At 44.6% G+C, this 13823-nt stretch overlaps 1 protein-coding gene across 19 annotated transcripts in view; it reads right to left on the reverse strand.

Moving 5' to 3' along the window:
- fhod3b (formin homology 2 domain containing 3b) overlaps window positions 1–13823 on the reverse strand; it is a 678530-nt gene that overhangs the window by 354621 nt on the left and 310086 nt on the right. For all 19 annotated transcript variants that reach the window (XM_038796751.1, XM_038796753.1, XM_038796754.1 and 16 more), the window contains exon 4: window positions 6081–6148. In XM_038796751.1, coding sequence (XP_038652679.1) covers window positions 6081–6148 — 68 coding nt within the window. The remainder of the gene's footprint in view (window positions 1–6080; window positions 6149–13823) is intronic.

Raw genomic sequence — 13823 nt, forward strand, 5'->3', positions numbered from 1 at the left:
TTTCTCTGGGTTAACGTACTCTACGGCTTTGCAAATTCTCAGTCAAAAACTACTTTGGAAACACCCAACTGAAACCTTCTGCATTTAACCAGGATATCACACCGCTGACGAAAGAAACCCCTTCAATTCATTTGGAACATGTGATTCAATATAAACCATGCTCTTTAATTAGATTTAGGGATAGACTTGAACACAGGAAGACCACCAAGATGCAAGACCTGGAGCACCATTCTTCTTGAGTGAAGCTTGACCCCTCAGCAAAGGAAAATTAAATCATCTACTTGGTTCGGAAACACGAAGGAGATTAACAAGGCTAACAAAATCGCCAGTCTTGCAAGAACACAAAATTCTAAAATGGACCTCGTTCCCTCTTTGAGCAAAGATCTTGCCATTGACTAATCTCCCATCTCATGGCACTATATTCATATTTAAGTAGGATTGAAAAATTGTGACCGTTATATTATGCTTTGTGGTAATGTCGTTATTCTTTGCCTTTTGATCCAGAATGGTCTGATGAGTTCATGATAAAGAAACCACCAATCTTTAGATTGAAGCAAAGCCAACTTATTGAATAATGATAAATTAAATAGAGTTTGCACACTCTACTGAGCTATAACTACTAATTAAGTAATGTGAATCTGTTAAACGGTAACCTATAATCTAGTATTAACTAATGATGTCACCGTGCTAACTCTCTCGAATGTAAACTACTCCTCATGCTGTGATCAATACTTCTCCTCTGCTATAACTTAATTCCAAAGATTCCCTAAGGTCTGATATTTATACTGGGAACTGATGGTGCCCTCTAATATTTGTATTACACCGTGATATAATAATTAACCCTTCACTGATGTACCTATATACATATCATTACAGTGACCACAACCTTGGCCGACTCCTTTCTAGCTTCTCCAGCAGCTGAGTGCGACTGATCCACTGAATTCAATACCTTTTCTCCAGTTATCTCTTAACAATTGCTCCACATCCCCATCCAGTATACATGCAGTCACATCACTGTAATTTTAAAAAACGGATACAAAATATCTAATCATTTTCTCTGCCATGCTGTCATTCCCCACAGTTGGTCTCTTTCCTTCACCCCTGACAGTCTGACACTCCAGCTTGTATGTTTTATTATCACAGAAGTGCACAAATGTTAAGCGGATATTCTTTGCTTCCTTAACGTCGAGTCCTTTTGATTCTTTGTCAGACTGTTCTGATATTTAGCCAAGGACTCGGTACATTAACTCTGCTTTCTGTCCTTACAGATGATGCGGAGCGGCTGAGTTTTTCCAGCATCCTCTGCTCTTGCTTCAGATTCCAGCATCCACAGTAGTTTGCTTACTTTGCTTCCTTGAGCATTCAAAGAAATCCATGATTCATCCCAAGAATCATTAACGGCTTTGGTTGCACCCACAGTCAATTTTGTGAGTGTCAAAGTATCATTGCCCTCTGCTTTTAGTAAAAGACATATCTTCTCAACTGCCTGCAAACCTCCCTCTCTCTCCATTCCCTTCTTTCTAATAATCTGCCTCACAAGAAAGTACATTCTTAAATTCCATCACTGGTGTCATGTTCTGTGTTGTGGCCGTAGTACAGATGCACACAGAACATCTCGTTCTTTGACTAGTAAGATAATTTATTAACAAGATCAACATGTGGAAAGAGAACGAACAAACTATAATCCAAACGGTAACTGATCATTGAATTCTTCTGGAGCTACTTCTAATGTGATTGTCCTCCAGCATGACTCACTACCAACTGCCGGATCTCCCCGGTCATATGGTGGATCTCTATCACCACCTGCTGGTTGGAGGTCGTACTGATAATTATATACATTGATATATAGATCACTATATACATTGATGTGGACATGCATATCACCACAACTGTGTTGGAATCAGTCACCAATGCTGCCATCTTCTCAACCCTTGACCTTTTTCATCCCCCCTGAAAATGTGCTAACTAGGAATACTAATTTCCAAGTCTTATCTGAGCTTGAGCCTGGTTTCCATTCTAGCCGCTGGATCAAACTGCCTTTGTTAGCAATGTTTGTTCTTTGTTGTGGGAATCTGTGCATTCTCATTGGCTCCAATTCTCTCCCTATCCCCAAAGCTTCTATTTCATTTATTTTTTGTATACCCATTGACCCTTCTATTATATTTCAAACATTTGTCCACCTGGTCCACCATACCAGTTTAAAATCCCCTCCCCTGTTTTGCTTACCCTCTCCACCAGTTCGTAACTACCATTTCATTTCATCCCTTTGGTGTTGCCTTCCCTTCTTCCCGAATCGGCTTCAATGCCCCAGGTATGTGAATCCTCATCTATTGCCCCTGGCCCTGCAACCATGGTTTGACCTTCCTGATGCGACTTAGTGGGGAGCACTCTTGTTTCCGAGTCAGGGGGTTATGGATTCAAACGCCACCCCAGACTTTAACAGGCTTCAGTGCTGCAGCGGAGGTGCTGTTTTTCCATTTGAGATCCTGACCTGAGGATCCCGTCTGCCTGCTCAGGGAAACGTAAAAGACTTCATGGCCCTGTTCGAAGAGCGGGTGAGTTCTCTCTAGTGTCCTGGCCCATTTTTCACATCCAATATTAAGTTACAAATAAAATAGTCATTATCTTATTGCTGTCTGTGAGAGCTTGCCAGGTGCAAATTGGTTGCTGCATTACAATACTTCAAAAGGCCTAAAAGGGCTGTCAACCATTTTGGAATGTCCTGGTGATGTAAATGGCACCATACAAGTGCAGCTCTTCCTTTACAGCGTTTCATAGAATTTACAGTGTAGAAGGAGGCCATTCGGCCCATCGAGTCTGCACCAGCCTTTGGAAAGTCCACCCGACTAAAGCCCACACCATCTCATAACCCAGTAATCCCACTTAACCTTTTTGGACACTAAGGGCAATTTAGCATGGCCAATCCATCTAACCTGCACATCTTTGGACTGTGGGAGGAAACCGGAGCACCCGGAGAAAACCCTCACAGACACGGGGAGAAAGTGCAAACTCCACACAGACAGTCACCGAAGCCAGAATTGAACCCGGGCCCCTGGAGCAGTGAGGTAGAAGTGCCACCATGCCGCCTTATCTCTCTTCAATATAATAATCTTTAATAATGATCTTTATTGTCACAAGTAGGCTTACATTAACACTGCAATGAAGTGACTATGAAAAGCCCCTAGTCGCTGCACACCGGCGCCTGTTCGGGTACACGGAGGGAGAATTCAGAATGTCCAATTCGCCCAACAAGTACGTCATTCAGGACTTGTGAGAGGAAACCGGAGCACCCGGAGAAAACCCACGCAGACATGGGGAGAAGGTGCAGACTCCACACAGACAGTGACCCAAGCCGGGAACCAAACCTGGGACCCTGGTGCTGTAAAGCAATAGCGCTAACCACAGTGATACCATGCCGCCCATATATGTCAAATGTAGGGCACACTAAGCAACCCATAGACTATGGTAGAAATTAGTTTTAGAACATAGAACAGTACAGCACAGAACAGGCCCTTCGGCCCTCGATGTTGTGCCGAGCAATGATCACCCCACTTAAACCCACGTAACCCGTATACCCGTAACCCAACAATCCCCCCATTAACCTTACACTACGGGCAATTTAGCATGGCCAATCCACCTAACCCGCACATCTTTGGACTTTCATTTGGTTGCACAAGTCCTAGCACTTCTTCAGGATCGCAAATCGGTTTCCACTGCAAAAATCACTGGTTTCACTAAACGAGCCCCCTCTGCTAATACTATCAGTTCCACCTCCCACTGCTGCATAAGATAGGTTTCAGAATGGAGAGGCGGTGAGCATTGAAGTGTCTGCACTAACTACATAAGCCCAAGCTGAGGGGAATGGGGAGGGGGAGCCACATCCACACTGCTTTAGGACTAAGCAAGCAGACTGTGGGTCAAAACAATAGTCCTGAAAGAAAAACCGACTGTACATATACATAGGTTAGCATTGGACTGCTATCTGATTGACTCTATTTGTCTTAACCATTGTGTAGACATTCAACAAATAAAAAAGTACCTGTGAAAACCAGGCTCGGAAAGGCTTTAATGGAACAAATTATCTTCAAATGAGAGATTACAACTGTTTTGCTAAAAGTAACTCCTCCAGCCCATTCATCCCACAACAGTTGAATGCCAGTAATCTTCTCATGATTTACAGCTCATGCAGTATGATTCTGTAAGATAATGTAGTTTTTCCTCAATTCCGCTGGGTCGACAGCACACAGTGCTGCTGGAAACACCTGCGTTCAGTCCTGCCCTCCACAAACCTGCCCAATAATTAAAATTCTTTAACCAAAAAAAAAATCTTAATTCCTCACTTGCTTTGATTCGGTCTTTTTCAAATTTGATTCGGTGAAATACACACAAAAAAAAACTGGCACAATGGAAAGGCATGAGGGTAAGGTATGAATGAAGGCGGCAACTGTTAAATATTTGCATCAAGAGCATTCTACGGACACAAATACATGTCGGCAAGTTTGTCGCACGTGAAGTAGAGCTGAAATTAGCAGGGTCATTCAAGGTGCATTTCACACCCTGCGATTGGCGAGCTAATGGACTGCAGCCAGGAAAGAATTTCCATTCATTAACTGTGTCAATCCCACTGTCTTTATGTTTAAAGACAGGACTGGCACTGAATAGCAGTGTATATGTTACCTGGTCCTTTGGAATGAAGGTGGGCCAATCAACTTCCTCATCGGTGATCACCCACTGAGGGGAGCCATTCTGTGCACCTCAGACCAGGAATTAACGAAGAGGAAAAACAGTTTGGACCATTTCCTACTAGTTACAAAGTATACAAGATCAGTTTGGACCAGTATCCTTAATACCCAGTTTTTAAACTGTCCTTTCCTTCAGGGTGCCCAGAGACTCAAAAAACTCAACGATCGCCAAAGCACACTTCGACATAGTGTTCTAGATGGCGAGCAACATTCATTAATCACGTACAGTGACTGTCTTAAAGAAATGGTAGGAACACAATATTTCATCTTAAATGGGTGTGATTTGGAGCCTTTGGTGTAATATCCTTTCTTGCAAGGCCATCACTCACTTTGGTGGTGTAGAGTTCCCCACCTGCTAATCACAAGGTTCACACAATCACTAATTATATGATACCAATACTTCCTGCGTAATAACTACTTTCATTTTGGCATTCAGGAACTAACTTTCATTCTGCTGGTTGGCACGTGGCCTACATAATCAAGTTCCAGAGATACACTACCACTGAACTTGTATCTATTCCTCCTCACTAGTTATCTTGCTTTATTTAGTCTGGTCTCCATATCTTTGTGAAATTATTCATCTTCCTGATGTTCTGACTCTTCTGCTTCCTCCACTCCTGTAACCTCTCCCTCCCTCCGTGATTTCTTTCCTGCCCTGACTCGACAGGCATCAGAAGCGCTCAGTTATTACATCCAACTAACACCTACTGCATGTAAGCCTATGCATCGAGCACCAACAGGCTATTCTCCAAAGGCAGCATCGCAGCCAAGCCTGATCCTATTCTCCAAAGGCACCCAACCTCGCATGGATTTCCCAACCAGAGGCACAGGATAATAATAATCTTTATTTATTAGTGTCACAAGTACACTTACATTAACATTGCAATTAAGTTTGTGAAAAGCCCCTAGTCGTCACACTTTGGCGCCTGTTCGGGTTCACTAAAGGAGAATTCAATGTCCAAATTACCTAACAGCACGTCTTTCGGGACTTGTGGGAGGAAACCGGAGCACCTGGAAGAAACCCACGCAGAGACGGGGAGAAAGTGCAGACAATGACCCAAGCGCTGTGAAGCAACCGTGCTAACCACTGTGCTACCGTGCCACTCAAGCAAGGAGCGGGAACCTTGGCCAATTCTTCTCTGTTATCTAGGGTTGCTGAGGTTAATTCAAACAGCAAAATCCCTGCCTGCGTTGGGATCAGTTAACTTCACAAAACCAGAGATGAATTTGGGATCTTCTTTTCTGAGCCCCTCAGGATCACCAAAGGGCACTGAGGGGGTTGCGGGGGGGGGGGTTGGGCAAGACAGTGCAAACAGCAAGGCGTCCATCAGTACTAACCTGGAATATCTGCTTGAGTGAAAAAAGTGCTCTTCTCAGCTCTCGGCCACAAGAATTGTAGAGTTTTTCTGTACAAAACAGGAAGAAGAAAAAAGTTCTTTTTATTATATTGGCTGGAGTTTAAACAAAACAAAAAAGGTTAAAACTTCATTAATACAAATGCTGAGAAGGTGAGTGATGGTGACAAATCAAAGGCCAAAGCTGGCTCAGGTTTGACTGACAGACATTCCCCCAGCTACAAAATCCATGAAGGGCCACATCCCTAGTTGAGGCATCAATAGCATGACAGAGGGGGGTGGGGGCTGCCGTCTTCCCCACACAAAAAAAGAGTTGCCTTAGTCTGTGCCTTACTGGATGGTCACATATTAACTGAAAGCTAATATCCCTTTATCTCTGGAATGTGTCAGCAAAAACCTACCACAGGTGAGGCATTTTCAACAACTCACTCCAGTCCACAGCTAGTAGTCCTTGGACACAAATGGAATAAATTGCCACACCGAAAGAGGCAATGAGAAATTGTATACGGGTCAAAGCTTTGATTGTTTAATTGCCAAAGGCATGTAAAGAACCAATCGAGTGTACAACTTTAACATGTACCTGCCCATGAGCCACTGACACGCGACACTTTCCTCGAAAAGACCATAGCTACCTGACACGACTTGGAACTGTCACATGTGGAGAAATATATGGAGGATAATTTCTTAAATAATTACAGAGCCACAATCCACCCCCCCCCCCCCCCCGCCCCCACTCAGAGGCACACAATTTTGTCCAAGGGGAAACCGAAGTATAATCAAAGAAAAATGTGATTTCCTTTATTTATGTCATAACATCTCCCCACAAAACTAACTGCTTCTGTTTAGAGTTAACCCGGTACTTTGGGGTCTCAATGGTTTAGTCTGACCTGACTTCTGCCCGCTTCTCGCTGGACTAAAAATGAACTGGGAACCATTTCCAAAATACGCATCTGAAACTCCGACAGCACTGGCGAACCTTATCCGTCTTGATCATCCTTCCGTGAAGAATCGCATACCTTATTGTTGTAATAAAATCTCATTTCAGTTACTGTGATCTGCACTTCTAAGTTTAAAACAAACTCAGCTCAAATGACAAGTTAGATCCTGCAAATGTAAATGCATTGCCTCAAGGTACAGTGAACTGTAAGTTATCTACCAACCACGATTCTCTATTAACCATAAGTCCCGATGTCCCCAAATACAAAATCAGCGTTTTACCAACCGGGAGCAATTAGGAAGTTATCTGGGTCCCAACACTGCATACGCTATTATTTTATGCTTCATGTTGTAATGTACTGTTGAAGGTTAGAAGTAAATAAATGCTTGCTTTTGCTTCCTGAATACTTACATCTACGTTCATGCGACAGGTATTACGCTGTATTCCACTGATATGGGGAATTCTTCACACACCAGCATTTTTGATCAACTTGTACCACTCATTCTCTTTGCATGCCAGCTAATCATCATTTTACTGTATATGCAACCTTGAAGTAATTGCATTAGTATTTAGAGACTCCCAAGTAATGAAATTCATCTATACCAATTGAAATGAAATGAAATGAAATGAAAATCGCTTATTGTCACAAGTAGGCTTCAATGCAGTTACTGTGAAAATCCCCTAGTCGCCACATTCCGGCGCCTGTCCTGGGAGGCTGGTACGGGAATCGAACCGTGCTGCTGGCCTGCTTGGTCTGCTTTAAAAGCCAGCGATTTAGCCCAGTGAGCTAAACCAGTCCCTAAATTGAAAGCACTTAAATTGAAGCAAGCAGTAGTAGATTTCATTTCAACACAGTGCTATGTGCCACACCACTGAAATGAAAGTCGCAATATTCCCCATGGACCAGAGGCTGCTCTCCCCTTTTGAGGGGGGCTGGCTGGTGGTGATTTAACCCAGAGGTTAAAACCACACCTCAGGTAAGGTTGAGAAGACAGGGCTTTCATGGATAACCGCAGCTGGTACGGGAATTGAACCCACGCTGTTGCCGTCGCTCCGCATCACGGACCAACCGTCCAGCTAACCGAGCCCCGACTGCCTTCATCAAGACAGGCCCATAACCCCAGTGCTGTGAATTATTCCGAGACTTAGTTCCACTGAAAAATGAATCGATCGTTTCACTTACATTGTAGGGAATCTGTCACAAGCCGCTCGCCCAATGAAACCCCATCAGCTTAATGAAATGAAATGAAAATCGCTTATTGTCACAAGTAGGCTTCAAATGAAGTTTCTGTGAAAAGCCCCTAGTCGCCACATTCCGACGCCTGTTCGGGGCTCAGCCATGATGAATACATATTTGGCCACTGCATGCATCAAGACCTGAACAACATTCAGGTTAAGGCAGTGAAGCGGCATGCATCATTTGTGCCACACAAATAACTGGTAATAACCTTTTCCAATTAAGTCTGCTCATCCTCCCTCAACACGGAATAACATTACTATAACTAAATCCCTTAACATTCTGGGGCTCACGATTGACTAGAAACTTACCTGGCTAGCCCGATAATTACAATGGCTACAAGAACACGCAAGAGCCTGGGTATTTCGCATTGAGATCATGAACCTCCCGACTCTCCGAAGCTTGTATACCATCGAGAATGCACAAGCCAGAAATTTGATAGAATACTTGCCCCTTGACTGGATGAGTGCAGCTTGATCACACAAGCTTGACACCACCCAGGATGATTAAGCCCAATAGATTTATCGACTGCCTTAAGCATTCACGCACTCCATCACTGTAGCTGCAGTATGTACCATCTGCAAGATGCACTACAACAACTCAAAGTGTCTTCAAAACCTTCCAAACCAAACCCATGACTTCTACTGCCCAGAAGAACAAGGGTAGCTGATACATGGGAACACCACCACTTGCAAGTCCCTTTAAGCCACACAACATAGAATTATAGAATCCCTACAAAACAGAAGGAGACCATTCAGTCCATTAAGTCTGCACCAATGCTATGAAAGAATATCCCACCTCAGTCCACGCCCTATCCTATCCCTGTAACCCCACCTAACCTGCACATCTTTGAACACTCAGGGGCAATTTAGCATGGCTAATCCACCCAAGTTGCACTTCTTTGGACGGTGGGAGGAAACCGGAGCACCTGGAGGAAACCCACGCCGATATGAGGAGAACGTGCAGACTCCCCACAGACAGTCACCCAATGTGTAGCCACCTGGGGTGGCCACTGCCCAACACAAAATGGAAGATTACAAAGAATGCAGGGAAAATGGACATGTTGCAAAAGCAAGCAGCTTACAAAAGCGCTTGTGTATTCGGACTGCTGCAGAAACCAGACAGCACTGTGAAAGAAAACATGTAAGCATACTAATGAGGTGATACCGGGTGATTCCCAGGTACAATGGAAACAAGTTAACGCAAATCGATACATTGAATAGAAGGCCAGACTTCTCGGCGCCAAGAGAAGTCCAAAACAATAAGTCCCAAGAACCGCCCAGTGATCGAGGGACTGCCCCGTTATTGGGGAATTCAAATCAATCGATTGGGAAGAGACCCAATCGATTGCGAGTGTATAGAGGGTCCGCCCAGGTGGGCGCGAGACCCTGAGAGAGGTATAAGACAGAGACCCCGACCCCAGCTCTCTCTCTCTTCCAGCCTCTCCTTGACCAGCCAGCCCTCCCAGCAGAACACCGCTGCAGCAGAAGAACCTTGAGAAGGAGGGGCCTGGACAGCAGCCGCCATCACGTGAGTGTCGTACAACGCATGCTATGAGAGTAGACACTCCTGACCCCCTTTAGTCCATAACTACTGGAAGCCTGCGGACCCAGGACAAAGCTAGAGGCCTTTGTTCCCTGATCTGGCAGTCCCCTTATCCAGATAAGTATTGGCCTGTTAGTGGTAGGGTTATAGTTTTATATGCATGATTAGTAGATTACTGTATTATAATAAACGTGTCTTGTTTGAACTTACTAACTGGTGTATGGAGTTATTGGTTTGAACTTGAACTTGAAACTTGTGGCGGTACCTTAATGATGCCTGGCGACTCCACAGCTAAGGAACGAAACAGCCAAATTGAGTGTAAAGCACACTCGCCCAGAACGAGCAACAAATGTCAGAATAGAAACTGGGTCCCTGGCACTGTTAGGCAGCGGTGCTAACCACTATGCCATCAGGCCACCCCGAACTTGGAAATGTATCGTCATTCCTTCATTGTTGTTGGGTCAAAATCCAGGAACTCGCTTCCTCAATAGCATTCTGGGCACAGTTGCACCACATGGGCTGTAGCAAGAATGCAAATCATCATCACTTTCTGTGGCAGTTAGGATAGGTAATAAATGTTGACCCTGTCAGTTATGCCAGACCCCATGAATGATTTAACAAAATCACTATAGTCTTCTAAGTCCATTACTCTTGCATAGCTTTTATATTCCACCAAATCTAATACAACACGAGTAATAGATGCACGAGACATAGAAGGGGCAGGCAATTCAGACCCTCAGAGCCTGCTTTGCCATTCAATAGGCTCACGGCTGATCCTATTCACGCCTCAGCTCCACTTTTCTCTCTCCCCTCCCCCATCTCCCCGCCCACCAATAACCCTTGGCTCCTTTGTTGATCAAAAAACTGTCGAACACAACCTTGAAAACCTTTGACGGCTCTCTCTGTGATTGAGAATTCCAAAGATTCTCTGAGAAGACATTTCTTCCTGTCTCTGTCCAAAATGAAAGTTCCATTATTCTGAAACTAAACACCAATGTTCAGAAACTATGCCTCCTAGTTCTAGATTCACCCAAAAGGGAAACACCCTCTCAGCATCTGAAAGATTTGCTTCTTGTAAATATCTCACACACGGCTACAGTGCTAAACCGCAGGAGGCAGTAAAATCTATGCAGGCTTTCAAATTGCAGGTCACGTTGAACCTGACATGACCGACTAACCTGGAATATTTTTTAAGTTTGCAATAAAAGATCATGAAACTTTAATTGTTAAGTCAATCAACAAAAGCACACAAAACAAACAATAAGGTTCTGGAAGGTAAAATGTGCAGTCCACCTGAATTATATTGAGGTGCTCAGTCAGTTATTTAAAAAGGCTCCCACAACGGTGCGTGTTATTTGAGGTTTTTTTTAAAGTCCTTTATCGGAGGGTATCGCTGCCAAGCGATTTAATTAAGCTAAATTTATTGCCCATTCTGAGATGGCCGTCAGAATGTGGTGAAGTTGTTTTCTTGAACGGCTGCAGTGCCCGAAGTGTAGGTACACCCACAGTACTTTGAGGGAATGAGTTCCAGGATTCTGGGCCAGCGACAATGAAGGAACGGCGATTTCCAAGTCAGGATGGTGAGTGACTCGGAGGGGAACCACCAGGTGGTGGTGTTCGCAGGTATCTCCTCCCCCGGTCTGTCCAGATGTGTTTTTTAAAAATTCATTCATGGGACGTAGGCGTCGCTGGCTGGGCCAGCATTTATTGGCCTTTCCTAAAGGACATTAGTCAACCTGATGGGTTTTTACGACATCGCCAATGGTTTCATGATCATCATTAGACTTTTAATTCCAGATTTTTATTGAATTTAAATTTCACCATCTGCAGTGGCGGGATTCGAACCAGGGTCCCCAGAGAGTTACCCTGGGTTTCTGGTTTCTAGTCCAGTGACAATATCACTGCTCCACTGATGCGCTCATAATTGCACACACAAACACGAAACGGTACAAAAGAGGCTTTATTACCGTGAGATGTTATTCCCTCAACTGCAGCTGTAGAATGGCAGCTCAGGAGAGCTTATGAATATTTATACTGCTCCCTGTGAGCGGAGCTAGCCGGGGAGCTGCACTCATGCAGAATTGCATTTAGAACATTGCCTCAAACATTGCGGAGTATTCTGAAGTACAATCACTGTTGTATATGTAGCAAGCTATCAAGTGGAGACACAAAAAGCAAAATATGTCAAATTTGACTTCTATAATAATACAGCAACTGAAAGATCACTTTCCAGTAAGTAGGACTCAACGTTGAAAGGTTGGTCATCATACTTTGAGCTGCAAATAATAGAAAGAATTAAATTGGCAGCGTATTCACATTTATTCAATGTTCTTCGGCTTCTGGAGAACATTTAGAACCCTGGACCTCAGAATCTATTTACAGTATAACCAGAATTGTAAATGTGGCGTATAACCAGAATTATAAATGTGGCATTGTTCAATGTGTGTTTATTGTATTATAATCACATGAAAAGCATTGCCTGGTGTTTTATATTGGTGGAACGTGCTAAAGGCAGCCACAAAAATGTCCCAATGAAAGGTTCTTTCAATCAGCATTTCACAGTGTGTTCAATCTCACTCATCATCCGTTCGTTGTGCTATTATACTAGTGGATATATTCGGACCTCAAAAGCTTCTACATTGTTTCGACTTTTCTCAAAACATTAAAGCACCAGACACCTAACCCTCATTATAACATGCCTTAATCTATCACAATTTTAAGAGCTCCTTTACTAATTACAATCACTACTTGGGGTGGAATTTAATGTCCCCTCCTTCACCACCACCAGTCCATCCCAAGTTGGATTTTGGGGGTGGGGGGGGGGGGGGGGGGGGGGGGGGTGTGCCATGCCTCCCATCTCCCTCTGGGCAGAAGGCAGTCCATGGGTATTACCACCCTCGACTAATTCAGAGGCCAAAAGTGTCACTTAAGGCCCTCAAAAGGACCTTGTCTCACCACTGCTGGTATCTAACCAGGGACCAGCAGGATCCCCGATATGTGGACCTGGACAGAGAAGCCTGCAGTCTGGTTTGGGGAGGAGGGGGGTTGAGTGTGGGGGAGGGGAGACAGGAGGTCCCTTCCGCTTGGACAGCCTATGCCTAATAAAGACACCCACTGGTGAAGATATTTGCATTCCCTAGATACCAACCCTCCTCGCCACCCCGCCCACTTAGACCTCCCCTTGTGGACCTGGCAAACCCATGCCAGTTAGCTCAGCTCTTGGGCTGAATCACTGATCTTCCGCCTGGGTATGAGCAGTGGCCACTGTTCCCTCCAGCTCTGCTGATGCTGGAGAGTGGTCAGCCTCTGATGTTCTCGAAAGTGAGATACCCACCCGATATTAGGATTTCTGGTTGGTAATACTTCCCTGAAGAGCTAGGAAGCTGGACGATGGAATGGGTAAGAGCCTGGTTGGGGCTTATTCCTATTGGGCCTCCAGAAAATGGCTGCAGCTGGGTTGCCAGCAGTTTTTCAGCAAATGGCCAGGCACCATGCCGGAGTCATTGAATTCCACTTTTGATCTCTATGTTTTGGCACTGATACAACATTCTTTAACATTCCAATAAAATGATCAATATCTACATACATGCCATCAATGGACAAACCATATGGACTGATCAATACCACAGCTTTTCTCTGTAATGGGATTAAATAACAGGCTCATCATGGAATTTACAGTGCCGAAGGAGGCCATTTGGCCCATTGAGTCTGCACCAGCCCTTGGAAAGAGCACTCAACTTAAGCCCACACCTCCAATCGATCCCCGTAACACAACCTAACCTTTTTGGACACGAAGGGCAATTTATCATGGCCAATCCACCACCCTGCACATCTTTGGACTGTGGGAGGAACCCGGAGCACCCGGAGGAAACCCATGCAGGCACGGGGAGAACGTGCAGACTCTGCAGACTGTGCCCCAAGCCGGGAATCGAACCTGGGACCCTGGAGCTGTGAAGCAACTGTGCTAACCACTGTGCTACAATGACGCCCGTAAAGACAGCATTATA

The sequence above is a fragment of the Scyliorhinus canicula genome, chromosome 5, assembly GCF_902713615.1.
Source record: "Scyliorhinus canicula chromosome 5, sScyCan1.1, whole genome shotgun sequence".
NCBI classification, from domain to species: domain Eukaryota; kingdom Metazoa; phylum Chordata; class Chondrichthyes; order Carcharhiniformes; family Scyliorhinidae; genus Scyliorhinus; species Scyliorhinus canicula.